The sequence below is a fragment of the Martes martes genome, assembly GCF_963455335.1.
Source record: "Martes martes genome assembly, chromosome: 10".
NCBI lineage: Eukaryota > Metazoa > Chordata > Mammalia > Carnivora > Mustelidae > Martes > Martes martes.
The window spans coordinates 4882992-4909703 of NC_137898.1; the positions used below are offsets into that span (position 1 = coordinate 4882992).

General features: G+C 52.5%; 1 protein-coding gene across 3 annotated transcripts in view; it reads left to right on the forward strand.

Annotated features, from left to right (window-relative positions):
- CHKA (choline kinase alpha) overlaps positions 1 to 26712 on the forward strand; it is a 61145-nt gene that overhangs the window by 22540 nt on the left and 11893 nt on the right. For 2 of the 3 annotated variants that reach the window (XM_080816950.1, XM_080816949.1), the window contains exons 2-7: positions 2167 to 2278; positions 14026 to 14079; positions 21339 to 21452; positions 24344 to 24477; positions 24728 to 24832; positions 25336 to 25394. In XM_080816950.1, the coding sequence (XP_080673076.1) occupies positions 2167 to 2278; positions 14026 to 14079; positions 21339 to 21452; positions 24344 to 24477; positions 24728 to 24832; positions 25336 to 25394 (578 nt within the window). The remainder of the gene's footprint in view (positions 1 to 2166; positions 2279 to 14025; positions 14080 to 21338; positions 21453 to 24343; positions 24478 to 24727; positions 24833 to 25335; positions 25395 to 26712) is intronic. The other variant, XM_080816948.1, reaches the window with a different exon arrangement.

The window sequence follows — 26712 nt, forward strand, 5'->3', positions numbered from 1 at the left end:
AGGCTGTGGCTCATTCCCACAATCTAAGAAGCTAAAACCTCTGGCCATCTGTGCCCATGCAGACGCTGGCACGAAAGTGGAAACAGCACTAGAAATTTCAACATAGAGAATTTAATAAGGGAGTTGGGTGAACAGGCGTTAGAGGACCAAGGAAGCAGAAATGGGACCCCGTGGTGCAGAGAACAGCAGGAAGCAGCCCCTTCCCAGGACTGGGGGACCAAGGGAAGGTGGGGGTTATCGGACCCTGGCGCTGGGCCCCCCGTCCCTGTGAAGAGGGCACCGCGTGGCTGTTGCTGGCATCTGAGGACTTGAGGAGCACCCCGGGAGCTGGGGCCCAGACTCTGATCTGGTATCCCGGAGAAGGGGGGATCCCCTGTTGCTACTCCAGCGCTTGGTCAAGAACAGAAGCCGACCTGTCTCCCTCCTGCCTTCCGGCCTCCCGCCAGGCCCCGCACTGGCAGACCCCCCAACTGGGAGCAGCCGGCAAGGGAGATTTGTAACGGGCGGGGCCCCCGGCCCAGCATCCCCACGGGGAACAGCAGTGTGGTTGTGGGGCTCAGAGACAAGAGCTTGGCGATTGACACACTGTCCTCTCCTGGTTTCAGACAGCAGGATGGAGGACAGGGAGAAAGGGACAAAGGCCATGAGGATATCTGCCGTTGACTTCCAGAAGTCATTTGTTTGTCAGCACCTGGTCACACGGGCACGCGTGCCCGTCAAGGCAGCTGCTGGGCAGTCTTCACGCCGGGCGCGTTGCTGCCCGAATGAGACCTGAAGGGGAGGAGAGGGTCTGCCGCAGAAGCAGACTTTTCAGAGCCGTTAGCTCACGTGAATATACCGGCATTAACAACCCTCCAGATAGAATTTCTCGCTGCTCTCTTTTCTCCCCCCCCACACTCTCTAGGTCTGCATTTCGTAGCTCTCGGCAGTGCTTGGCCTTGTGTCCTCGTACTCCCTGTGTGGTTCTGTAGCTGATGCTGTAAGTTAGGTGCACAGTTTCGTCTCCCCTCGGGGAGCACAGCTTGACGGGCCGGGACTGGTTATGGGGGAGCTGGCGGCTCCTGTGACGGGGTGTCCTTCCGGAGAGCTGCGGTTCCCTCTCCCGGTCACTTTCTCTCCGGAGTCGAGGGTCTCCGGCGCTCTGACGCCGCACCTCTGCAGGCAGGGGTGGACTCGGTTCGCAGGAGCGTGCGGCCCCGACGCTGCCCAGGGTTTGGAACTCTGTCGGTTGTGTGTCTGGTTTGTCTTCATCAGAAAGCTGTTTCTCGAGGTGGGGGCCAGCTCGCAGTTCAGCAGCGTGGTGTCCTGGCTCCAGCTCAGTGCTCGGCCTGGGTAGCGGTTCCTGAAGCCGTGCTGGCTAGGCAAGCATTTAGCGACCTGCAGTCAGCTGCTGGCGAGCTGCCTCGTGTCTGGGGCTCCCGACTGTGCGGCTTCTCGTATTCCTTCATTCAGCTCCCATCCCTGCATTAACTGCCCTTCTTCTCGACCCACGCAGGTGCTTTGTCCCCAGAGCGGTTCTTCTGCTGTTTAAATGACCGCTGTAACTTGTTTCCTGTCTCTCGTCGTCAGAGTGGAAGGTTCAGGGCACTGAGATCTCCGATCATTTCCTCTGAGCGCCCCAAGAGCCGGTTAATGTTGCAAGTTCTTTGAAAAGGCTGTTGGTCGAAATCGGTTGCGATGTTTTTAAGAACGTGAAACTATATACGCTTCAAGTGGACGGGCCTCGGGGAGGTGGACTAAGTACTGCCCCAGGATTTTAGCCTGATCGTTAATGGGAATAGAGGGGAGGTTTGGGATCAGCAGAGCCGGAGCCTGCAGGAACGCAGCTGGGATGACCCACCCCCGGCGTGGCGCGAGGCCCTCTTCGTCCTGCTCATTCTCTAGAGGCGCTCGGCCTGTGCAGGTGCACGCCTGCAGTCCACACGGAGCTCCCCTCTGGCGTCAAGCTAAGAACAAATAGGGAATTTGCCGGTTTGTCATGTGACTCTGAGATTGAGCCAAACACGTGGAGCTCATCATGTGTCCTGCAGGTATCCCGAGAGCCTGTCAGGTCTTCGATGGGAGCAGTGCCCCTGGAGCCCTGATGTCTCATCCGTCGTCGTCCGAGAAGGGCGGGTGAGCTGCCCTTCAAACTCCTGATGCTTACTGTCCTCTTCCTTCTCACAGAGGTGGCCTCAGTAACATGCTGTTCCAGTGCTCCTTTCCTGACTCCGTGGCCACCATTGGTGACGAGCCTCGGAAAGTGCTCCTGCGGCTCTACGGGGCGATTTTAAAGATGGTGAGTTTGTAGGCTGCGTGGGGACGGGAGGGCCCTGGGAACAGTTTTCATCCTCTCTCCTGAATTACCTGGGAAGAGATGTTAAATACTTTAGTGGTGTTAGTGAAGCTATTTTTACATATTGCTTTTACTTTAATTGGGCTGCACAGCTGGGTTTTTTGCTGATATACTGTTATGTTCTGAATTCCTGTGCTTGCTTATAATTTATTAGTAAGCCAGTACAGGTATTCTCCAGCTTTATATCCAGAGAAAAGTATGATGTTGGCAAAATCTTTAGTAGTGGTTATGATGCTTGGATTTTCCACACTTTGAAATTTTTAGCTCAGACCTAGGTTGTAAAATTCTAATGTAGCAAAGGTATTGTTTTTAATAACATGATCATAAAGGTTTTTACAGGGCACAGGGGAGACCCGTGGGCAAAGTATGATCTCAGTGGAGCTGAATTTACTACGTCCCTTCCTTTTTTTTTTTTTTTTTAAAGATTTTATTTATTTATTTGACAGACAGAGATCACAAGTAGGCAGAGAGGCAGGCAGAGAGAGAGAGGGAAGCAGGCTCCCTGCTGAGCAGAGAGCCCCATGTGGGGCTTGATCCCAGAACCCTGGGATCATGACCTGAGCTGAAGGCAGAGGCTTTAACCCACTGAGCCACCCAGGCGCCCCCTCCCTTCCTTTGAGATTTCTTTAAAATGTTGAATTTGTTAGACTCATAATCTTTCTAAAAATTTATATTACTTAATTGAATCTAATTTTCAATTAAAGTGCCCTATTTATTGAATTGTCTTAACCAATTGTAGGAGATCCCAAACGTCTGGATTTTTTTTTTTTCCGATTTATTATACCATGAATTTACCATTTTACTGACCACACATACAAATGTTTGATATATCTCTATGGTAGAATTTTAATATCCATTTAGATCTTCTTCGGAAGGGCCCATTTTGATCTTCATGAAATGGAGAATAGTTTTGCTACTCAATATTATAAGAGACTAGTCTCAGCTCAATCTGAAGACCAGATTATGCCCATGTCTACAACAGTTCGACTTACAGCTGGCACTCTGTGTCATAATGTGACTGAGCCTTTTCACTGAATAGTTTTCCTTGGCCTTGTCAGGCTGTGCAGTGCTCAGGATCTGAGCCACGCGCCCTTCACCCAGGAAACCTGAGGCCGCTTTGTGATGAGGAACACACAGCTGACCCTTACCCCTGACCCATCGGTAGATGGTACACAAGCGACAGTTGGGTTTTTCATTCAATCAAGTTGCACTTCCAAAGCACAGTTTTTGAAGAACCCAGTTAATGCCCTTTTGGTACTTTCAGTGAAATCAGTCTTGAGCCATTTTACCTTTGCCGTCTTCTAACCATTAGTCCCTTTTCTTTTCATTTGTGTGCTTTCTTGCGGGCAGCACTTTTAAAATACTTTAATAACGAGCTGCTGGAATTGCACGTGATACAGACTATTGTTGAAATCTGGTTTTTGAGGCTTTCGTTTGTATTTATAACTTGAACTAGGGGTGTTTTAAACGTGCACTATGATCCCCTCCAGGTGCAGGCTAAGCTCGGGCAGCAGGCTGTGCTCTGGACCTGTGCTGTTTGGGATGCTGCTCGCCAACCACAGGGGGCTAGCAAACGTTTGAAATATGGCGAGCGTGACCCAAGATGGGGATTTTGAATTTTAATTACTTTTAATTAACTTAAACTGCAATGCTCGCGTGTACGGGTGGCTGCCTCATTGGACAGCATAGCTCTAGAATGTGCTGTGTTACTGGATGGGTCACTTAGCGAAGCCATTGGCAGCACGGCCTGGCCCTGAGCCGTTAACTCTTCCAGTAAAGATTCACTATCAGTAGTTAGTAGTCTGTCCTTTTTGAAAAATTTTAGCCATTCACCATTAATGTCTTAATAGTACTTACACACAATAGAAATGTCTGGAAATAGAGTTAGTTTTAGCATTTCTGTGTCTCTATTTTTAGGTAACTCAAAAATAAACAGAATAAAGGCACTTCAAGTGCTATTGATTCTTGCCAAACTAATAGATTGGAGTATGTTTTCCGTATAGTTCTAATTTGTAGGGGGCACGCTACATTTAGCTTCTTAATTATGTTTTTATTAGGCAAATCTCAGTTGCCATTCCCAAAGGTGCCTCCTCCGTGCAGGGCGGACGCTATTCCGGGAGACGAGCAGCTCACCAACTGGACAGTCCGCGGGTGTCTCCAGGCTCACGGTTAAATTCCCGGACGGCAGTCTCAGTTTTGCTGGAAAAAAGCTGCTCCTTCGCTTTAGAGGAGGGAATCTGTTTCAGTATAAATACTTGATGGGTCGAGTCCTTAGTTCAAAGACTTTTTCTGTGCAGTTCCAACTGAGTAAAAATATGAAGCCTACAGCCTCAGTTAGAAATGTTTTGAAGAGGTTTTTGGCTGAAGTTTTTGTCCTTCAGGGTTCAGCGGGGACACTGGTTGCCAGGTGGAATTTTAGACCTGAATGGCCATTGTAAACTGTGGGTCATTTAAATACCTTGACAGCAGGAGGAGAGGAACCAGGCTCTGGGGGACTCTGAGAAACGGGGGCAGGAGAGGCGGACCCTGAGCCCGTGAGGCATGAGCCAGGTGACCTCCGGCAGCAGGTGCCGGCAGAGCCAAGCTCTCCCAGCGCCTGGCCAGGGATCTCGCCGCAGACGTCATTGCCTTTTCAGATATTTCCACCTCCAATTTAAAGGATCTCTAATTTTTGTTGCTGGGGTGTGAGTTCACTCATATTGCCAACCAGCTCTTTGGAACAAATCTAGCCTCCAGTGGAGGGACAGACAGAGTCTGCCATGAGGCCTCTGTTCCCACCACAACAAAAAAATGTCCCCAGAATTGATAGTGATTTGTTAGGATTTGCATTCATTAAGAGAGGTGGCTGAGCAAATCTAGAGCCCACCCGAATAATAAATCCCGTTACTTTCAGAAATGAAGGGATTAAAGACAGAGACAGAATGCAACTCAAATGCCGTGCTTTCCCTGTCTGCGCTCTCCCTGTGGGGAAAGCACACCGGTCCCGATGCAGGTGTGTGCACTGCCCGGATAGACTGGGGTCCCCGAGAGCAGCTGTAGGAATGCAGCGTAGCGTGGCTTTAGGGGACGTTAGAATAAGCTCCTTCCCTAACAGTGTTAGCTGACAGCTGCAGGTGGGGATGGAGCTGTGTGTTTTCTCAGACGGTCTTGCTGTCTTGCCTAATGACACGCTAGAGCAGTGACGTCCCTTCCTTCCCTTTCTCCTTCGACACTTCGGAGTTTTTTGCTCTGAGAATCAAATGTGAAGGTTAACTGTTTCTTTGATTTACATTTGTAGTCCTTCACGAGTGACTTTATTGAAGCTGATTAGATGCTGCTCTGCTTTTTCCTTTTTCTTCACTGCGGTGTTGTGAGATGGCCGAGACCGTGACCGTGAGGTCCTGCTCCTCAGTGCTGGTCACCGCGGGCTAAGGGGCAGAAAGCTGACAGTTTCTGTCCCCAGCCTTTGTTCTCTCCCAGCCCGTTTCTGTAACGCACACACTATAAACATCAAAACATCTGTCTGATCCTAAAGCAGTGCCTGCCAACACAGTTCAGGGTCCACTTCACACGGCCTAGCTCTCATTTTAACGAGGAGGGTTAGTTTCAAAGTTGCACAAATGTTGGACACAGAATTCCCCTGTAGGATCACCCCGAGGAAAGTAAGATAGTTTAATAGAAGTTGAGAAGTCCTGGTTCAGCCTTTGCCCTGTGGAAAGAGATGTAATTGCTAGAAGAGAGCTTGAAACGGTAATGCAAGCTATAAATGTAACTTGGTTTTTTTCCTTTCTGATGCTGGGAAGGCACATGCAGCGTCCAGTAGCAGCCTTTTCAAAGCAGCAAGTTTGGCTGATTACAAATAACCCGTTTGCTTATTTATCATGAATTGTGGAAGACACAAATGTCAGTACGTATTGTTCATTCAATGTAACCTGTGCCAGTTGGCGGAAGTCTCAGAGGACTGCTTTGTCCCTTCCTCTGTCCGAACAGTGACTCTGTGTTGAGCCGGTTCCTTCTGTGCATGAATGGAGAGATTTGGCCTCACCGTTTGAACGGTCTCACGGGCATGAATGTCTATAATCCACTCAAAGATCTCTCGAGTGTTGTCTGGGAAAACGTTTTTGTGTGTTCTTTGAGCAGTAGCAGGCTAATATTAGTGCTTGTTGAGTACTAACCATAATAAAACTAAAGGCACATCACGGCACAACGCAGATATGTATCCGTGACTCAAAAGAGTGCAGTCTGGGACATGGTCTGTTTTAAATCCAGAAAGCAGAATGCCATCTTCCCTGTTTTCTCTTAATCCCAGTTGAAATAGAAATTAACTCCCCCCACCTCCCGCCAAATATGGGAAACAGACAATATGGGAAGAGCCTCTAGGTAGTTCATACTGGAGGATCAGAGACGGAGAAGCGGACTGCTCATGAACATTGCAGAGAGCGCCGGACGCAGGCTCCCTGGCGAAGAGCCCTGCTTTGTCCCAGGAGACCTGGGAGAGCACACGTCCTCATCGTTACTAGGATCATCATGAGTTTCAGTTGTTTTGTTTACTCTGCATTTAAAAAAAAAGAAATCCCCTTGGACTTTGAGTGTGGCGTAACTTGGTCCATTCCTAAGGTAGTCCAGCTTCCCTCCCAGAAGTAACACATCGTTCCGGTGTTGCTGTTCCCATTTGGTCTAACCTAGTATTTCTTCAGCTAATACTCGAGACAGAGTTGCCCAGTCGCTGTCTGTGGCCCTTCCATACCTGCTTTGGTGCCTTCTTCTGATAACTACACAAATCGCAGACTACCGTGTCTAATTTTGACATATGCAAAGTGTCTTTGTCTTGCTGGTCTTAAATGTTTGGGATTTATAGCATGAAGCCGATACAGATTTCTGGCCCCTGGAGCGACGGTGTGACTGCAGCCCGCCCGTCCGGGGAAGGAATGTCCTTGTGTTGGGTGGCGTGAAGGGCACGTGGGGGTAACGCACCACTTTAGCTGTCTTGCATGTGTTCTCTGCCGCAGGCTGTCCATGCGATCGTGCCTGGAGCACTCTGGTTTCCAGGTGACAGACACGATTCACGGTATAGTATGAGCCCTCTGGAGCTGCAGCATCCTCTACAGCTGTCTTTTCTTTCTTTCAGTTCTTGGTTTCAAAAAATGCTATTGAAAAAAGACAATTGCAATGCTTTTGTTAAGGAGCACCAGCTACAGTCTGTGCTCTGCTCCGAGAGTACAGCGATGAACATTTCAGAATGTCGTGGAACGATGTAACGAACATACCACTTTTTGGTTTGGGGGTTTCCTTTTTTAATTTTTTTTTTCCCTTTTCGGTCCAGGGCAAATCCAATCCCTTTCTTCTGTTTCCTCAGTAGAAAATGATTTGGTAACTTTAGAAATTTACGGGCCTCAAAATTCATTTGAGGTATTTCGCTCCTTCTTCCTTCATGCTACTTTGAGCTTTAAGGAAGCACCACGCTGTGTCGGTGTTTTGGTCAGAGTTAGAAACAGACTCTCTTCTTTGTGCTCATGAGTCGGTATCCTCCCCGTAGCCGGTAGCTTTACGAGGGTCAGCAGTGCTGGTCTGGCGGGGAGGCGCACAGGCCGGGGAAGTCAGGCCACTCTTCCTGGAAACGTGTTGCTTGCAGGTCCCCCCACGGGGTGCTTCTGACTAATGTGCCCGAAGCCTTGGGGGTCTTGGGGCAGCGGGTTACCCTGGATCAGACATAAATTTTGAGAAGGTCCTCGAAGGAGCCTTTCTTCTGGTTCGTGTCTTTCTAAAGCCTCATAGAACTTCTAGTTTCCCGTTGATGAACCAAGTCATTTCATTTTGCCAATTTCAGAGGATCAAACTGTTTTAGAATGTTCCTCGAGGTAATTGAAGATACTCTAGAGAAGACCATTAAATGTTAAAAATCGTTGGTCTGCTTAAGTTCTCATAAGTCATATGTGCTCATTAGAGAATCACGTAAGCTATACTTTTATTTTTTAATTTTTTATTTTTTTACTTTTTTTTAAAAAAAGATTTTATTTCTTTATTTGACAGAGAGACACAGCGAGAGAGGGAACACAAGCAGGGGGAGCAGGAGAGGGAGAAGCAGGCTCCCCGCTGAGCAGGGAGCCCGATGTGGGGCTTGATCTCAGGACCTTGGGATCATGACCTGAGCCGAAGGCAGACGCTTAACGACTGAGCCAGCCAGGCGCCCTACTTCATTTTTTTTAAAAGATTTTATTTTGAAGTAATGTTTGTGCCCACTGTGGAGCTCGAATTCGTGACCCTGAGGTCAGTGGCACGTTTCACCGACTGAGCCCCCCTCAGTGCCCCCAGCTGTGCTTTAAACCGGTACAGTGTGATGTGTAAAATATTTTCTCAGAAAATGCTGTGAGAGACCATAAAAGTAATAAATACAGAATGTTTTCATAGGAGCAGGGAGAAGGAAGGTTAGGGTCCCCGGGAACATTGAGAGGAGACGGACGGCAGGAGGTCATGGAAGGAGCTGCGTGACTGCTGTGCGCTCTCTGGAGCCAGGGTTCTCGCGCCGGCCCTGCCCCAGCTCACCTGAGGGACAAGGCCTTGCCAGGAGCAGGGAGGGCGGCAGCTGCTGCCCCCGTGTCGACCCTGAGAGAGTCGAGTGTGGGCAGACCTTCAGGGGGAGCCCCCAAGCCATGGGCCGCACGGTGAAGAGCCCGTGCCGCTCCGGGACCAGACGGGCATCGCAGTGACGGAGCGATCCGAATTGTGCAACACCTCCTGTTTTGGGGGTGAACACGGACAGTCTGGGAGTTGCTTGGGACTCAGCTCACGAGGATAATCCCAGATTTTCCTAGAGCAGATTGTTAGATGTCCTGGAAGTTGAGTCTAGCTAACATTGGATTGTTCTTTCTTAATCTCTCACTGATGGGTGCCAGAGTGTCTTATTTGAAAGGCCACAGCCAACTTGCTCTTTTGTTCAGAACCTTTAAAAGAGCCAGGTGAGGGGCGCTTGGCTGGTTCAGTCGGTAGAGCTCTTGACTCTTGATCTCAGAGCCGTGAGTTAAAGCCCTGCGATGGGCATGGAGACCCCTTAAAATAGCGAAGTCGATTAGGCCGCTGTGTAGGTGCTCTGTGCGGTTCTTCGCGCTTCTGTTCCTGGGGGGGAAGGAGGGGCTGGTGGGAAGAGAGGCTCTCCATGTTTCCATTCAACACTCTTGTTTGCATCTTTTTATTTCTGTAGCAGCCGTTACATTCAGCATAGTGACTACTCCCTGCTTGTAACAGCATCTGTAACTGACGATACGTCGATTTTTTTTTTTAAGATTTTAATTTATTTATTTGACAGACAGAGATCACAAGTTGAGAAAGAGGAGGAAGCAGGCTCCCCGCTGAGCAGAGAGCCCAATGCGGGGCTCGATCCCAGCACTCTGGGATCATGACCCAAGCCAAAGGCAGAGGCTTTAACCCACTGAGCCACCCAGGCGCCCCGATAGTTTGATTTCTTAAACAGCATTTCCAATGTAGTATACTGTTGATGACATGTCATTGTAGCCGACTGGACGCTTTTCCCAGCCTGTCCCTCTAGCAGCTAGCTCTTGCCGAGGTGTGCTTTTAAAGATACTTTGGATACAGATGTTTCTGCATTACAAACGACATCTAAGTAGCTGGATGCCACTTCATGCCATTTTCTCTGTGCCGCTTTCACGGGTAGATTTATATGCGCGGCCACACGTACCCAGACTCTAGGGAAAGCGAGGTGTGCTTTGTTTGAGCGCACAAATGTGGCTTTATTAAAGTAGTTCAGTTGTAAAACTAGCTCCTTCATCATTAGAGGAGTCTGTCATTAAGAACTGGCCAGATGATAAGAGTTTTTTCTGCCCAGTAGTTCAGACAAATTTAAAGAAATAAATCTGTTATATTTTGGAGTATTGGGTAACTTTAAATAATAGAACATTTTTGAATCCTAAAATTACATGAGACAAAATTCAGTCAAATGGTATTTCCTCATCTTAGTCCCTAAAGTTGTCTTACTGTTTCCTGATTTTCATTTTTTTTTCAGAGCATGAAATAAAACATTTAACAAACTAATAACCTAGAATGTGAAAGGTACTTTTTCCATAGTCTTTATTTTATTTTAAGATTATATTTATTTATTTCACAGATAGCGAGAGAGGAAACACAAGCAGGGGGAGTGGGAGAGGGAGAAGCAGGCTTCCCGCCAAGCAGGGAGCCTGATACGGGGCTCGATCCTAAAACCCTGGGGTCATGACCTGAGCCAAAGGCAGACACTTAATGACTGAGCAACCCTTTTTTAAAAAAAACTTTTTTTTTAAAAAAAGATTTTATTTACTTTATTTGAGAGAGAGTGAGTGAGAGAGAACACAAGTAGAGGAAGTGGCAGAAACAGAGGGAGAAGCAGGCTTCTCACTGAGCAGGGAGCCCAACGTGGAACTCGATCCCAGGAACCCAGGATCCTGACCCGAGCTGAAGTCACGCGCTCAACCCACTGAGCCACCCAGGTGCCCTGTCTGTGTTTATTTTTAAAAAGACTTTTTATTATGGAGAATTTCAGATACATACAAAAGGGGAGCAGGAGAGTAATGAGCCCCAAGTACCCCATGGTCCGTCTTTCCCGCTGACCAGCCCTTCATCCTCGCTCTTGTTCATTCTCCGGGGTTCTCCTGAAGCCCTTTCCAGACATCACATTAGCATTTCCATCTCTGTCTATAGAACATGATTGAAGAAAAGAAAAATGACCATAATAATGTTTACATCAAAAGATTTTATTTATTTATTTATTTGAAAGATTTTATTTATTTATTTGACAGAGATCACAAGTAGGCAGAGAGGCAGGCAGAGAGAGGAGGAAGCAAGCTCGCTGCTGAGCAGAGAGCCCGATGTGGGGCTCGATCCCAGGACCCTGGGATCATAACCTGAGCTGGAGGCAGAGGCTTTAACCCACTGAGCTACTGAGGGACCCTCTACATCAAAAGATTTTAGTAATTATTTGATATTAACCAGTATTCAAATTCCTAATGTAAAACAGTTTTATTTTATATATGACAGCTAGTTCTTATTAACATGAAAAGTTGGCAAAACATTTAGAGTCCTGTTACATATTTATACCATATATTTTAATATCTGCTTCAGATAAACTTCTGCCTCTGAAGGAAAATCCTGCAGATTCCAAGATACATTTTACTTCTCATCTTTCTGCACAAAAAAGTTCTCTGACCTCTTTCGGCAGCGTGAGTCTGTCTGTCATTGGCTTGTCAGGATGAGGCCTCTTCTCTCACTTCCCGTGAATGTCTGATTGGTTTGAGATTTCCTGGTCTTAACTCTTCCTGTTTGCAGGATTGAGGGAAACTGAACATTTTGTACTGAGGAAACAGAACAGAGGGTTGACTGTGGCAGAAGTCCATCTTGCCTCCACGATGGTGCTCTTACGGCACAAGTACTGCCTTCATTTGGGGGCGGGATGGAGTGGGGAGCGGTGGGGAAATTCTTAACAGAATTTATTGCCACTGGTGTGAGTATTAACAAGGAAGGGCCTTGGGAGCTCAGGCAATTTGTAACTTCGGATGAGGTGACTTGCTTTTGAGAGCACCATTGGACGAGGGAAAGGGACTTCTGTTGACTGAATAACCCATTAACTGTATCTCCCTAAGAAGATACAGTTCGAATATAACAGCATAGGAATAACCATAGTCATTTAGAATTTGGCACAGGTCAAATCCCGTTACAACAAATTTCAGTAGAATATCCAAATTCCATCTATCATATCATAGAACTTTTTTTGGCCTTAACTTTCCTTAGGGAGGACAAGCACAGGATTTAATGTTTTGGGGGCATCTTGGCCCCGTTCAGTATCCAAATGAACACCGCAGCCAGTTTCCCCATGATTGGGACCATGGATGCCAGTTCGCTGGAAGCCGGCCGGCCCCATGGCAGAGGCTGTGCCTGGAGCTTCACAGCGTGGCCGGTCCTTTAGTTCAGCCGGCAAAAAGCCTAGGGGGCAGCAGGATCGCTTGGTGCTTTGGGGGAAGACGGACCGTACAGGAACGATGGAGTCCCAATTCGTGAGGAGCTGCTGGACCGCTGGGGAGAGAGAGGCCACTAAAGTCTGAGTCTGAGGTAGCAGCGTGGCCATGGCAGTGGTTCGGCGTCAAGGCAGGAGCGAAGCTGTCGCGGAACCCAGTTACCGCTCTCCCCCGAGAGGTCACCACGTCACACCCAAGCCGTCAGCAGACATCTACACGTATTTCTGGAGGATTTTCATTTTTGTAGCTTTCACTGTAACGGGATTTAACCTGTAACATCGTTTCATCAGAGAAACGCAGATCACACGAGTGAAAGTATATATCCCCCCATTTGTACTTTCTGTATTTTGTACAAAATGATCTCCACGGGATGTTAAAGATGTTACTGAATATGTGTAAGTGCAAGTCTTTTGCAGATAGCGTCATGAACACGGATGTTTGTGTGCCTCTGTGCTGAGGAAGCTAGCACAGGCGCGGTTGTGCAGAGCGCGCACGGGAGCGTCTGCGGAGTGTGTCCGTGCAGGACGGACGGGAGCGCGGCTCTAGCGCGCTGGGCTCTTTGGTGCTAGCGTAGCTGGTGTTGCTTAACGTGGCATTTTTTCCCCCCATGTCCACACTTTCCACCCTCGGTACAGGTATTTTTGAGAAAGCTGTGGCATGGAAAGGTATGTTTTTCACGGGATGTTCGAGAATCTTTTTACCTTAACATTTTTAAAAAGTTTCCCCTTATGGGCTTCCTTCTGTGTCTGGCTTAGGCCGGCTCAGTTTAATGATCACAGATAACGTTTCGGAGAGGCAATATTTGAGTGTAAAATTTTGACACGATGCTTAAGGTTCTGACTTGCTCTTCTCCCTCCCCTCATTCAAGATCGTGTGAAGATTTCTAACGCACGAGCACTCGGGCTGGGGGGTGGCTTTTAAAAGACACGATCTGTGACCTGGAGACGGAGCACGGCCAGAGAGCTGCTGACGGTCACTAAGGGTCCAGTCGTTACTGCTAGATCCCTGGTTTCCGGTAATTGGCCATTTCAGTGAGGAAAGTGCTACAAAAAATATCCCTTAAAATACCAACATCTGAAGTAAGTGTAAGGACTTGGTTGAATTCGCATGACCCTCTCTTTGGTGGAGGCAGAAATCAGATGGAGCCAGCGACAGGCCGAGCGAGCGGGCGAGGCCGTGGAAGCAGCAGGTTGGCAGGCTCGTCGCACGGGTTCTGTGCCAAGGCTCCTGCCTGCCCTGGGCTCTCTTCCCTGTCCCCGTTCTGTGCTGACCATGGCGACCTGCCACGGGTGTGTGTACACTCCCTGTTCTTGCAGGAAGGAAGCTTCCTCAGGACAGTGTTGACTTGAAGGAACCACCTAGCTAAATGGGGGAGACCACGTGGCCCTCTGTCTTGGGAAGGCCTGCTTGGAAGAGCGCCCCCATGACTTCCCTCTCCTCGGACAGTGAAGCTGTGAAAAGGTACACGGCTGTTTGGGGTCAACAGCACATTCCTTTTCTTGTAAAGAAACGAAGCAATTCCTCGGGTGTTGGCCCTAGTGCTGGACACCGGTGGTGCCTTTTAGCCCGCCGCTGGTGACCTCCGCGGGTTGAGAAGCATTCGCTAAAGACCTGTGATGTTCTGTAAAGCCTGACTGTTGTGGTGGTTGCAAAGCTAGTGTCTGTCTGGTGCTCCGCATCTTACCAGAAGTGTTTGCTTTTTCTCATTCGTAGAGGTCCTGTAATAAAGAGGGATCCGACCAAGCTCAGAAAGAAAATGAATTTCAAGTAAGTAAGTAAGTGCATTCTGCCTCTGTCTGAGGTGCACGTGGTGTCCGTGGTGCCTGTCCGCTCGCTGCCCCCCCCGGGGGCCGGGCTGTCTCTCAGAGGCTGGGCTCCGGCCACGGTTGCGGGGGGGGGGGGGGGGCCCGCGTGAGAGCGAGTGTGGCCCGGCTGTTGTAGTTCCTGCTCAGTGTTGGCAGCGGACGTGTGGTGTCCTCACGGCGATCGGCACAGCACGTGGGGTGCCAAGGGAAGGTGGTTTGGGGAGACGCTTGAGCGTGACGGGACGCGGAGGCAGGCTGGCTCGGACGCTGGGCCTCTGACCCCCTTCTTCCGTCCCACGCGACACTGAAGCAGGCCGTGCCCGGGGCGAGCAGGATTGCCTCTGCCCTCGCGCGGTGCCCTGGTCAGCGGGGCCTCTTCCCGATCAAAATGACCCCCCTCTGAATGCTGACGTTCAGAAGAGCTTGAGGTTGTGAGCACGGATGTGTCAGCCTGGTCCCTCTTCGAGGCTCAGATGTGGGGCGTCTAGAGCAGTGATGTCCTCATGCCGGGGGGGTAAGCTCCCTTCGAGCACACTGGCCCAGTGTGTGCAGGTTTGTATGGACGTACACACTGCCCACAACACAGACAGAAGTACTCTGGTTTTACTCACTGTAGACTAGTTACTGAAACTGTCAAGAAATGGGAATTAACAAGAGGTGAGATTGTGAAAGAATGAAAGTACTGATGTGTGCCCCCTCACGTGTCGGTGGGTGGTTCCGGGGACACCCTGCCCCAGAGACCCCCGTCTAGCTGATCTAGAACATGCGCTCTGGGTGATGCTGACAGACGCCACCAGGCGGGAAGTGATGGACATGGAGTTTTCCGCCAGCCCGAGTCCTCGGGGTATAGGCCTGGGTGTGTCCTGATGGTTGACCAGGCTGGGCCACAGGGGCCTCCACGATGCCAGACCCACAGCACGTTCTCAGTTCTAGTTAACGTGGCTTCTTGGTGGCACCTGGCAGCACCCTGCCCGTTCCAATATGTTTTCTTCCCCTCCTCGGCTCCTTTCTGGGTCTGATCTCCTATTGTCTGACGTGCCCCACAACGTGGCCCGAGGCCCTCTTCCCGTGCCGCCCCTCAGCGCCATCCGCTGCCCTCCTTCCCTGGGCCATCTCGCCAGGTCCAAGGCTGACCACTTGGTCTCCACCCCACACCCTCCGAGGAACCTCAGTTTCTCCTTTCTCTGCCGACAGAAAGCCAGGAGGCCCCTCGGACCCCCTTCTCTCCCTCACCCCATGTCTCAACCACGGGTCCGTTTCCCTGCGGACTCTACCCTGGGTCTGTGCGCTCATCTCCTTCGGTACCACCCACCTCCCTAGTCCGGGCTGCCCGCGTCTCCTCTGGGGGATCTGCTTCCCCTCCTGCTCCAGCTGCTGCTCTGATCGGGCCAGCCGCCGGCCGGACGTCCTTCAGCGCTCCCTGTGCCCCAGCTCGGCTTCCCTGTGGTCTGCCCCTGCCGAGCTTTCCATTCTCGTCGGTGTCCTTCCCCCTTCTTGCTCTCCAGCCGCGTTGTCCTAAACTGTTTGGGTTTCTTCGCAGATGCTGTTCCTCCCAGCTGGAATGCTCCCAGCTTCGGCCGTTTCCCAGCCCCCTTCTGTTTGTAGTGAGGACCTCGCCCAAGGGTTGCTTCCCCACGGAGCCCTTGTGCTCCCTAGACGAGGTGTGTGTGTCTGTTTCTTGCCCTCGCCGAGAGCACCGTCTCCCTGGCCTCTGCACTTCCTCTGGCTGTGAGTTTGCAGCAGGATGTGACTCGTGTCTGCCTCCTGTTCTTGCGAGGGTCTAGGCTCGGGGCAGGACCTCACCACCTCTTGTTGCCTCGCCGTGGCTCTCAGGCCCGCTATCCAGTGGCGCGCAGATAGAATTGTCGAATGATGGCTGTAGCCAGAGCCCGTGCACAGCTCTGGAACCTTCTGCCCCTTGCCTGCTGGTGCACACATTCCTGGTCCCTTCGTCTCCTCGGTCCACGATGTTCTGTGAGCCCGCGTGGACGGCCGGCCTTTGTCTGCAGTCTCTGTCCTCTCTCTCTGGAACGTGTCCTGCGCTAACTGGCCTCGCTACAGCCTCGCTGTCCCAGAGACCCCTCCCCTGCAGCTCCCTGCGGGGAGGTGCTTTCCCATCACGTCCTGGTACTGGGAGTGGGGGGTCCTTCTTGCTTTCTCCTTGTTCCTGCTTTCAGACCACTTCCCTTCTGTTGAACACCCTCCTGAGAGCCGCCAGGGTTTGGTGAAGAGTTCCATGTCTGCCTGGTCTTTGGCCCCGGCCACCTCGCCCTCTCTGGGCCCGCACCTGAGCCACTGGACATCATTAGAGGGAAACCCCATGGACGGGAGGACCACCAGCCTCTCTGGGAGGCTCGCCCTCCTGACCTGGCCCCTCCCTGACCCGGCTGCTGTGTTCTCGGTCCTCATCTTCCCACTTCCAGCCCAGGCTGTCTGCGTCTGTACCTGCCTTCCCATGGACCGGTCCTTCCCTCGTGCTCCCGACTCCAGCCACGGGTGTGTGGCTGCTGTCCCTTCCAGGGGACAGAGCTTGCTGCCCTCGCCCCGCATCTGTTCCCTCTCTGTAGCAGGATTTCTTTTATTCTTGGGAAAAAAGTGTTGAGCGTTTGGGACAGCACAGAATAACGTAATAAACGCCCTCACCCCACTGCACAGAATTAGGAATTGGTTTTGTTATATTGCTTGATTTCAGGCTTTTTGGGTACACATTTATTTTTAACTTTTTATTTAAAACTAACTGTAGACTTAACAGGAAGTTTGCAGAACTAGTTCAGAGAGCTCCCCTCCGGCCTTTCCCCGGCTTCCCTGGCGCGAACACCTTGCACAGCCCCGGAGACCAGTCCCCGCGGAATAACAGCAACTGAGCTGCAGGCCTCACCTGAATTTCCCGGGTTTCTCCACGGATGCTTTCCCTGTCCCGTTCCAGCGTGCAGCCTGGACCCCACACTGCCTTCGTGGGTTCTTCCCTCGTCTGTCCCGTCTGCCTCTGTGTGACTCCCAGTCCCGAGGCTTGCTAAGCACATAGATCAGTAATTTCATAGAATGTTCCCTTGGCACAGGTTCGTCTCACCTTTTCTCATGACTGGAATGAGGTTATGCAGTTTCAGCAAGAATACCACAGACATGCTATTCTGTCTTCTCCGAAAGATCATAATCTCGGGACACCTGACTGGCTCAGTAGGTTAAGCGTCTGCCTTTGGCTCGGGTCATGGTCTTCGTTTCCTGGGTTCAAGTCTCGAGTTGGGGGGTCCTTGCTCCGCGGGGAGCCTGCTTTTCCTGCCTGCTGCTCCCCCTGCCTGCTGCTCCCCCTGCTTGTGCATTTTCTCTCTCTCTCTCTGACAAATAAAATCTTTTTTTAAAAAAATAGATTTTACTTATTTGACAGAGATCACAAGTAGGCAGAGAGGCAGGCAGCGAGAGGGGGAAGCAGGCAGAGCAGAGAGCCTGATGTGGGACTTGATCCCAGGACCCTGAGATCATGACCCGAGCCGAAGGCAGAGTCCCAACCCACTGAACCACCCAGGTGCCCCAGCCAAATAAAATCTTAAAAAAGAGAGACTCTATATTTAAAAACAAAACCAAACCCACAAAAGTTCATAACCTCGATATTCTTATTACAGGATTTTAATTCTTTTAAAGAAATACAACTGTGTACATAAGGTGAATTATCAGTCTGCACACCTCTGCGCCGCCCCCCCCCCCCCAGCAGCAGTCCCCCTCCCTCTTCCATTCACCGATCCCCCGCCCACCTTTCCGCTGCCCTGTCTGGTCACCAAGGACTTCCACGTTGCCGAATCCAGCGGCCTCCTTGCCCTTCCCCCATGTCCCCCTTGAGCAGCCGTCACCAGACACCGCTCTCACCTTCACGCTCGCCGCCACCTCTTCCGCCCCCATCTGAACGAGGGCTTCACAGGCTGGACTGTAAAACCTCGAAGAGTGCATGAAATGTCAGCGTTTTTGCTGCTTTTTAGAATGAAATAGGCTAGAAAATACTGGAAGGTCTCGCACAGTGGTGAGCAAGGTTGTTTTAGGGGTCGGGTGTGTTGGATGGCTTGCTGTGTGAGGACAGTCACTGGGGTGCTCGGGCTCCGGCGGTTCCTCCTCGCCCGCAGTGCGCCCGCTGTATACGCGGCCTTAGACACTGAAGGCTTCGTGGCTGGCCGGGACCTCCGGCCTCTCCGAGCTCGTTTTGTCCTCTTCCACCCGGGTTGCTCTGCTCCACTGTGGGGGCCCGGGGAGGGGGGCTCCCAGTTCCCGGAATGTGCTTGCTTCTCACCCCTTAGGAGTCCGTGTCACTGTCTCCTTAGAAGCAGCCACCCCGCCCCATCCTGTCCCCACAGTGTCCCCAGCCCGTGCTGCCCTTGGGCACTCTTGTCTGCTTCCGGCTCTAGAAGGGGGTCCCCGCAGGCGGCGGTCGTGCCTTGTTCTCGTTTCCCCGGGGCTCACCACGGTGCCAGGCATGTAGTGGACATCCTGTAAATATTTTGGGGCTAAATATATATGAATGTTTCTGAAGCCAAAGTAAATTGTTTCAAGTGGAGGGTAGGACCTTCTGTCCTGAGAGTTGGGACCAGCCGTGGTTGGTTGGGTGGCTGGGCCTGGGCGCGCTGGAGCGGGGGACTGGGTCATGCGGGTCCCACCCTGTCCTCCACGGTGCGCTCTCCTTTCCTGTGCTCGCTTCCTTGCGGAGCAAGCAGGAAGGTGTGTGCAGACCTAGTAATTACAAAAAGGCTTCCTGCAGTTGACGCACTCGTTCGAAGATTACCTGCTCTCCTCCATAACCTACCGTCTTTCTTAAGTGTTTTCCTTCGTTTCTCCCTCCACGTTTTTTCCTCTACACACGGCTCCCCCTCCTCCGTACTGGGAATAGATAACGACCTGCGGTGTTACACGTGAACAAAGAGATGCCTCGTTTACCGCGTTCAGAGCAATGCCAGAGAGAGTTGCAAACTTCCCAAGTCTCGGTCCGGCTTCTCGCCACCATCCCGGCGACAGGCTGACTTGGCTCCGGAGGGCTCTGGGCAGTGTGTGTCCAGTCCAGTGACAGCACGGCCTGTGAAGTCCGTTCCCGGTGGCCTTTGTCCCGAGCGGACATGACGCCCAGCACGCTAAGCCTCCTGAAGGAGCGCAGTGGGGCTTCACCTCTGTGAAGTTCGCAACTTCAAACTCGAGGGCCGGTTTCGTATGTGTTCTGTACGGTGCCCGCCCGATGCCCTTGGGCTCAGTCACTTTACACGGAGGGAAGCTGAAAAACAAAATTTTAACTCTCATGAAACCTGGATACCTAGACGGAAGAAATCCTGACGGGACTCTGAGATTCTGCAGCTGGTGGGCAGGGGTCCAGCTGGCTGAGGGCTGCGCAGGGCCCCCAGCGGCAGCCCGCCTGCTGCCACCCGCGGGAGCCACCGGGTCCTGCTGTGCCAGGCCCGCCTTCGCCGCAGCGTGTCACTCCACGTGGGTTCCGGGTGGAGAGTTGGAGAAACATCTTGCAGACCTGTGCACGCTCTCCTGCAGGCGTCTCTGGTGCTGGACGTGGGGTCAGCAGTGACCTTACCTCCTCCGGGGCGTTCCCCTCTCAAACCTGCTCACGGCTTCGTGGACCGGACAGATCAGTGCTACGTTGGTATTGTCCGTGTCTTAGTCTGCTCGGGCTGCTATAACAGGATCCTCGGGGCTGCCAGCAGCAGACCTTTATTTCTCACCAGGCTGGAGGTCGGTGCTGGCATGGTTGGGTGCTGGGCCTGTGGGTGCTGCCTTCTCCCTGTGTCCTCACGTGGTGGAGAGACAGGGGGAGGGACAGCAGGCTCTGGGATGCTTTGTATAAGGACACTGATCACATGGACGCCCTACACTCGTGACCTCATCTGCACCATCACATTGGGTTAGGGCTTCATGCGTGAATTTGGGGAAGACACAGTTTTTAGCTTGTAGCACCCCTAGATACAAAACTGCAAATGAGTGAATAAAAATCAGACCTCACCAGGTGGGTGGTCAGACCGTAATTGTGGGTGACACAAGATGGTGGCCAAACTATAATTTTGGGAGGTTACCGACTGGCAAATCTGTTTGCTCCCCCAAATGTGAAAATGACCAAATTACTTTTTCCTCTAATGTGGTTCCACGTCCTTTGGAAAAGTAACTTCTCTGTAACTTAGCGTCCTGTCGTTGCCAAGTAGGTCCTGTTGGTGTGTGGGTTGTTTTGTGTTTTTTTTTTTTTTTTTAGATTTTAAGAGAGCACAAGCAGGGGGAGCAGCAGAGGGAGAGGGAGAAGCAGGCTCCCCGCTGAGCAGGGAGCCCGATGTGGGGCTCGATCCCAGGACCCTGGGATGGTAACCTGAGCTGAAGGCAGATGCCTAACGACTGAGCCACGCAGGTGCCCCCGCATGTGTGTTTCTATAACTTGAGTTTGAAGAGCTGTTTCACTGTGGGCAGTGTTCCTGCGGGATCCTAGACCCCAGGGTGCGTTTCCTAACAAGGGGTGAGTAAGGATCACCTGAAAGCATTTTCTAGCCATACTTGTCGGCCCTTCCTCAGACACAGTGGCCTAGAGGCTCATTTGCTGTTTAATGGCAAAGAACTAAAGAGTGAATTTGAACTGAGACCAAAAGATAGTTTTTGAAGACAGGATCATTCTAGATCCCACATGGATTATTAGGACTGAAGGTAGCATCTGAGCGTCATCGGGTTTTGGCAAGAGACGAACATTCAGAAGGCTGGGGAGAAGAGCAGAGCACAGGCCCCGTGAACGTGCCATGCCAGGGTGCTCTTTGGACCCCAAAACAGGCCCAGATCCATCAGTCGTCCAGAAGGGTTGGTTTGAGGACAGAAGGCCCCTGTGGCCGGTGCACTCCTACTCCACACTCCGGGCCGGAAAGCAGGCCAGCCCCCGACCAGAGTGGGTGGCATTTTGGTGGCCTTTGGGAAGATGCCGTGGGTGGAACTCGAGAAATTTTAAAATAAATACAAGCAAGAAAATACCAATACTGTTCTGTTTTTGGAGTCAGTGACTCCGCTAAACTTGAATTTTCACGCTCATCAGTATAGTGGGATGGCTGCAAGTGCGGAGCCCGTGGATTACAGGACATTGACCTCGGTTTCTTCGTACTTAGAGTGTGGGGGCAGGGCTGCTGGGGGTCAGATAGCCCGCTCATGTGGGAGCACTTGTGAGCCTGCTCGTAGTCAGCCCTCAGTAAACTTCCGGTGTATTGCTGTCTATTTCAGGGGGCTGAGGCCATGGTCCTGGAGAGCGTCATGTTTGCCATTCTCGCAGAGAGGTCACTTGGGCCCAAGCTATACGGCATCTTCCCCCAAGGCCGCCTGGAGCAGTTCATCCCGGTAAGGGGGGTTCTCGACTGGTCGGTTGACAGGTGCCGCAGACAAAAGACGGATTCTTTGTCTTGGTCCTGTGGGAGCCTGAGATGTTGTGGGCTGACATAGTAAATGGGCCTTAGCATTATGAAACTTCAGAAATAAAGAAAAAATAGATTTCTGTTGAATTTACATTAGAACCTCTGTCTTTCCTGCAAAGGTATTCATCCAAATGAAAATATATATGAAGCCTAACATTCCCGATTGTCCCCTAAAGCTGCTTGCCCTGAACCTTTCCCTTTCCCCTTGTTCCTCTCAATTCCTGGACCTTTAGAACTCCCTGCTGAGCCCCATGGCCCCGGCCACACCTGGGTCTTTGCCCTGCGGGGCCGCCACTACTCTTTGCCTTGTGTCCCAGCTCCCTCCCTCTGCTTGAGTCTCCCCAGCTCCCAGGTGCCTGTCAGCTTCCTCTGACATTTCAGGGCCCAGCTCAAATCCAAGTCGGGACTGTGTGCCTTCTCTTGCTGTCCTGAGGCATTCCTAACGCTGCTGTAACATCTTCAGCTGTGAGAGCGCCTCAAGGACTGGGGTCACAAATGGGCTCACGCCCTGTGTGTGCAGGGTTGCCCGGTAGTCGGGCAGGTGGTTAAACACAGGACACCTGGCTGAAGGGGTGCTCGACTTGCCAGGATTCAACCTGTGTTCAGCGGGAGGCTGGAGGAAGGGGTCCTCATTGTCTAATCCCCACTGCCCAGGGGTAGTCGCCTTCTTGGGACCTGGGTCCCGGGAGGGTTGCCCCCTGCTGGCTGGTGGTGGCATTGTCTGTGCACCTGCCCGCTGGGAGCTGTGTGGAAACCCGCAACCAGACCCTCGCCACTAGACCCTCGCAACTAGACCCTCGCAGCAGACCTTCCGTCCCGCCCCGGCACCTGGCTCGCCACCCGGCGGTGTTTTCATTTATAACTGTCCCAGTGAAGACCATAGCATCCGACTGGCACGAGGATCAAATGAGATAATAAAGTATCCACAAGCATGGAAAATCGGAAATACTTTCTGTGGTTAGAAGTGGCGACGTCTTAAGGACACAACATTGAGTGAGAAAACCAGATCGTGGAAGACTACAGATAGGATAGCACTTCAGTAAAGCCCACTGAAAGCAAACTAAACACTTTAAAATATACACGTGTGGTAAGCCTTCTCTTTTTAGGGAAGGTGGAGGACCAGTGAGCACAACCCATAATAATTGGACTGTCCTGTCCTGGTTCAGGATCCATGGGTTATATCATCTGTGGGATTGATACTGTGCTAGCTCTGAACTTCTAAGCCTCTTCTGTGTATGACGTTTTGTACAGTGAAGATTTTTTGAAGTTCTGTTGAAGTACTAGGTTGAACCACATGAAACTACCAGTCATCAACTATGACCCCAGAAATGGTGATTTCCTTTGGCTCAGCCTGCTGGCGTGTTGTTATTTCCAGGTTTACTCTCGAGCACTGCGTGGGGTGGGATGCGTTCCACCTCGTCTGGTCCCCACAGCCGTTTTCCGGAGGGTACGGAGAGTAGTGACCTCCAAGGACCCTGGTCAGTCTTCTATCGCTCTTTCCCGGTGCTGGGAAAGGAGCTTGGAACTCTGAAATACGTTCATCTTCGAGCACGGTTGGCCTTAGACTTTCCATGATGCCAAACGAAGTACTGGCATTTTTTTTTTTTAATTTTTTTATTTTAATAAACATATAATGTATTTTTATCCCCAGGGGTACAGGTCTGTGAATCGTCTGGTTTACACATTTCACAGCACTCATCATAGCCCATACCCTCCCCAATGTCCATTTCCCCACCACCCTCTCCCGTCCCCCTTCCCCCCCGCAACCCTCAGTCTGTTTCTTGAAGTACTGGCATTTTTTAAAGCCATGTGAAAGCTGAGTGAGCTGCCACTAGAGCCTCGTCCCCTGTCCTTGGAGGTTTCCCGAGTGGAGGAGGCTGCAGCTGAGCCCGCTGCTGCCAGTCAGCTCTGAGCTGTCATCACCAGGCTCCCGCCATTTGTCGAGACCTCCCCGGCTGGGTGCTGGCCCAGGGCCCTTGCCTGCCTTGTCTGCTCTAGGTCAGAGCAGCCCCGCCAGGGACTCCATGTCGTGCTTCTCATTTTATAGAAGTCCGAAGGTCAGATGCAGAGGCCTGAGTAGCGAGCCTTTGGCCATGTGACTGTGAAGTGAAGATTACAGCCAGAATTGCCGCTGGGTTCTCTCCAACTTGGAGACGCCGCCCCCTCACCCCTGCGGCTGTGGCGCCTCTTTGGGCTTCTGCAGGGGGGCAGTGCGTGTGGGAAAGACAGATCTTGGCTGATGGTGATTTCCTCGGGAGGAGCTGGGCCCTCTCTTGGCTTCGTTCGGCTGGGCGCCCTGAGAGCCTGCTCCGGGCCAGGCGGGGTGCTGCAGCCGCCACCCTGGAGGAGGGGGCAGGGCTCACCCCGAGCTCCTGGCTGTGCTCCAGAGGGGGAGCTGTGCCGAGCACCACCTCTCAGCTGTGCGGGGTCAGCCCGGGGTGTCTGCGCCACTGAGGGAGTTGGACACGGGCTAATGCAGTCGCCATGAGACCCGGAGCCTTCGGAGGGGTGGAGGGCGAGCCCTGGTGAAGGGGGAGAGGGGAGAGGGCGGGGTCCGCCGAAATGCTTGTATGTGAGAAGGACCCTCTCACGGTTCAAAGGGTTCAAAACAGAATTAGCCTGTGGGGGCCGTCCCCTGCTCGCTGAGAAACACTGTGGCGGTCACTGGGTCGCTGCCCGAGGGTGCGTCCTTGGGGAGGCCCGTGTGCCGGCCAGACAGACACTGGCGCGACCGGCTGCTGGGTCTTAGCAGGGGGGATCGCACCCCTCCGGGCTCCCTGGAGAAGTGCTGTTTTCTGACTCCCTTGTTCCTTCCAGAGCCGGCGCTTAGACACTGAAGAATTAAGTGTGCCAGATATTTCTGCAGAAATAGCCGAGAAAATGGCCACGTTTCATGGTATGAAAATGCCATTCAATAAGGAACCAAAATGGCTTTTTGGAACAATGGAAAAGTAAGTGGTCAAACCGCTTGGCTCTAACTCAGTTTTCTGTTAGCGGCTGCTGGAGGTGCCAGAGTGAGTACGGGTTCACCCCGCGGCCCTCTGGTCCCCGAGTGGGCAGCCGGGCGGGAGATGAACTTTCTGGAGAGCCTGCAGTCCCAGGCTCTGTCCCGCTGCCGTGGCGGGGTTGGACTTGGCAGGAGCCCCGCTGGTGAGCCGCTGTGAGCCGGGCAGTGATTTTTGTTCTCCTTTCCCCTGCCAGGTACCTGAACCAGGTGCTGAGGATTACGTTCTCGGGGGAGCCCCGGCGGAGGCAGCTGCACCGCCTCCTGCGCTATAACCTGCCCCTGGAGCTGGAGCACCTGAGGTGAGGCCCGGTCACGGTCATGGCCGAGCCCCGGGGCGGGGCGGGGGAGCCGTGGGGCTGGGGGTAGGCGTGCTGCACAGTCTCTCCGAGCGCCCGGCGGCACCTCTCGCCTCCCTCCTGGGTGTGTGTGGCGCTGGGGCATGGAGACCAGGACAGCCTTTGAGGTGCTTGTATCTTATCAGGAGAGACAGAGACGAGCAAACATGTCCCATAGCGTCCAGTTGTGATCAGAGGTGCGACGGAAGCGGGGGCCGGAGCCCACCGAGCAGACGGGTCGTGCTCTGGGTGGGGAGGGCCCGTGGGGCGGGAAGAGCTGGGTATGCAGGGTGGGGGGCTGCTGCGGTACCCCAGGCTGAGCTGCGGCCAGGGGATGGCAGCGCTCTCAGAGCTCACGGTGACAGTGCCGCGGGGAGGCCGCACCAGGGAGGCTGCACGGTGGTGCCGAGCGCCCGTCCAGTCCGGGGCCCGGCGGCGTCTGACCCGAGGTGTGATTCCCTCTCCAGGTCGCTACTCGAGTCCACTCCCTCTCCAGTTGTGTTTTGTCATAACGACTGTCAGGAAGGTAAGAACCGTGGCCTGTTCCGTGAGGCTGGGTGCGTGTGTCTCCTTGGAAAGCGGCCTCCAGGGTATGTGACGAATGCCAGGTGTCGGTGCGGAGGGGCGTACGTGCGTGAAATAATGGGACAGCCGTGTGGCGGAGTGTTGTAGAACTATGAAAAAGGAGGTCAAGTTTTTATGCAGGCCAGCAGAAAAATCACCAGGATATATGAAGGGGAAAAAAAGCAAGTTTTAGAAAAATACATGGGGTGTTCTCCCATTTTTGTAAAAAACGTATACAGAGAAGAGAAAATGAGAACATTCACTAAACTGGGAACTTGGCCAAAGGACCGAAGCCTCCTGAGTCACATGTGTTCAGTATGTGACTCCGGTGGACACGTGACTTTGATGGTCAGAGAACGCGGTAAGAGGTGACTGCCCCGCTCAGTGCTGGGGGCCTTGCACTGGCCGCTCCTCGCAGGTGCCTGAGGCCACCTGCTCTCCTGGGATCAGGTCACTCCCGTGACCTTGGGTTTCTGTGCCTTCCCTAAGGTACGAGGCCGGGCGCCTCTCCGTGTGACGTCAGCAGAGGCCCCACCTAGCTGGGCCAGCTCCTGCGGGTGCTTCGGGCTGGGCTTTGGGGAGGCCCTGCCTCGCTCTGGCTGTGCTCTCTGTCTCTCTCTCGGCTCACGTCCCCCGTCGGCCCTTTGCCGGGCTCAGCAGTTTGTTTTTAATTTTGACGACAGTCCCTGTTAAAGACCAGTCATCACTCAGACATTAGTGTGATAGGTTAGTTTTATTAATGAGCTGATCATTGTTGACCAAGTCGAGTGGGACGTAAATGTGTGTTAGCAGGTGATAGCCAGCTGCACAGACGTCACCAGAGGGGTCTGAGGGAGGTCTGCTGGCCAGTGAGAGGTGAGATGAGGGGGGGCTTGCACATTTACTTTGTTCTGCTGCTCTGGGCATCTCCTTTTAACGGCCCCTGGAAACAGAAGCTGTGTGCGGAAAAGCCTAGAAAGAGCGCCTCCTGCAGAAACCCGGAAAGGGCGCGGCCGAAACACTAGCAAAACCTGGCTCACCGGTGCCTACACGCCAGCTGGTAGTGACAGATGCCGGACGCTGCGGCGGGTGTCGGGGGGTCTGGCCGCCCGTTCACTTGGGGCCCAGAATCGAGCCTTACAGGGAATATGGTGACAGGAACGCTGCCTGTGGCCTCCTCCTCGGAGAACCAAGTGAGGCAAAGAAGCGGGACCAAGTAGGGCCCACAGAGCCCTGCAGTGGCTCAGCGCTGTGGCATCCTCATGAGGGAGGACAGTGGGACACAGCTTCCTAGCTGCTGG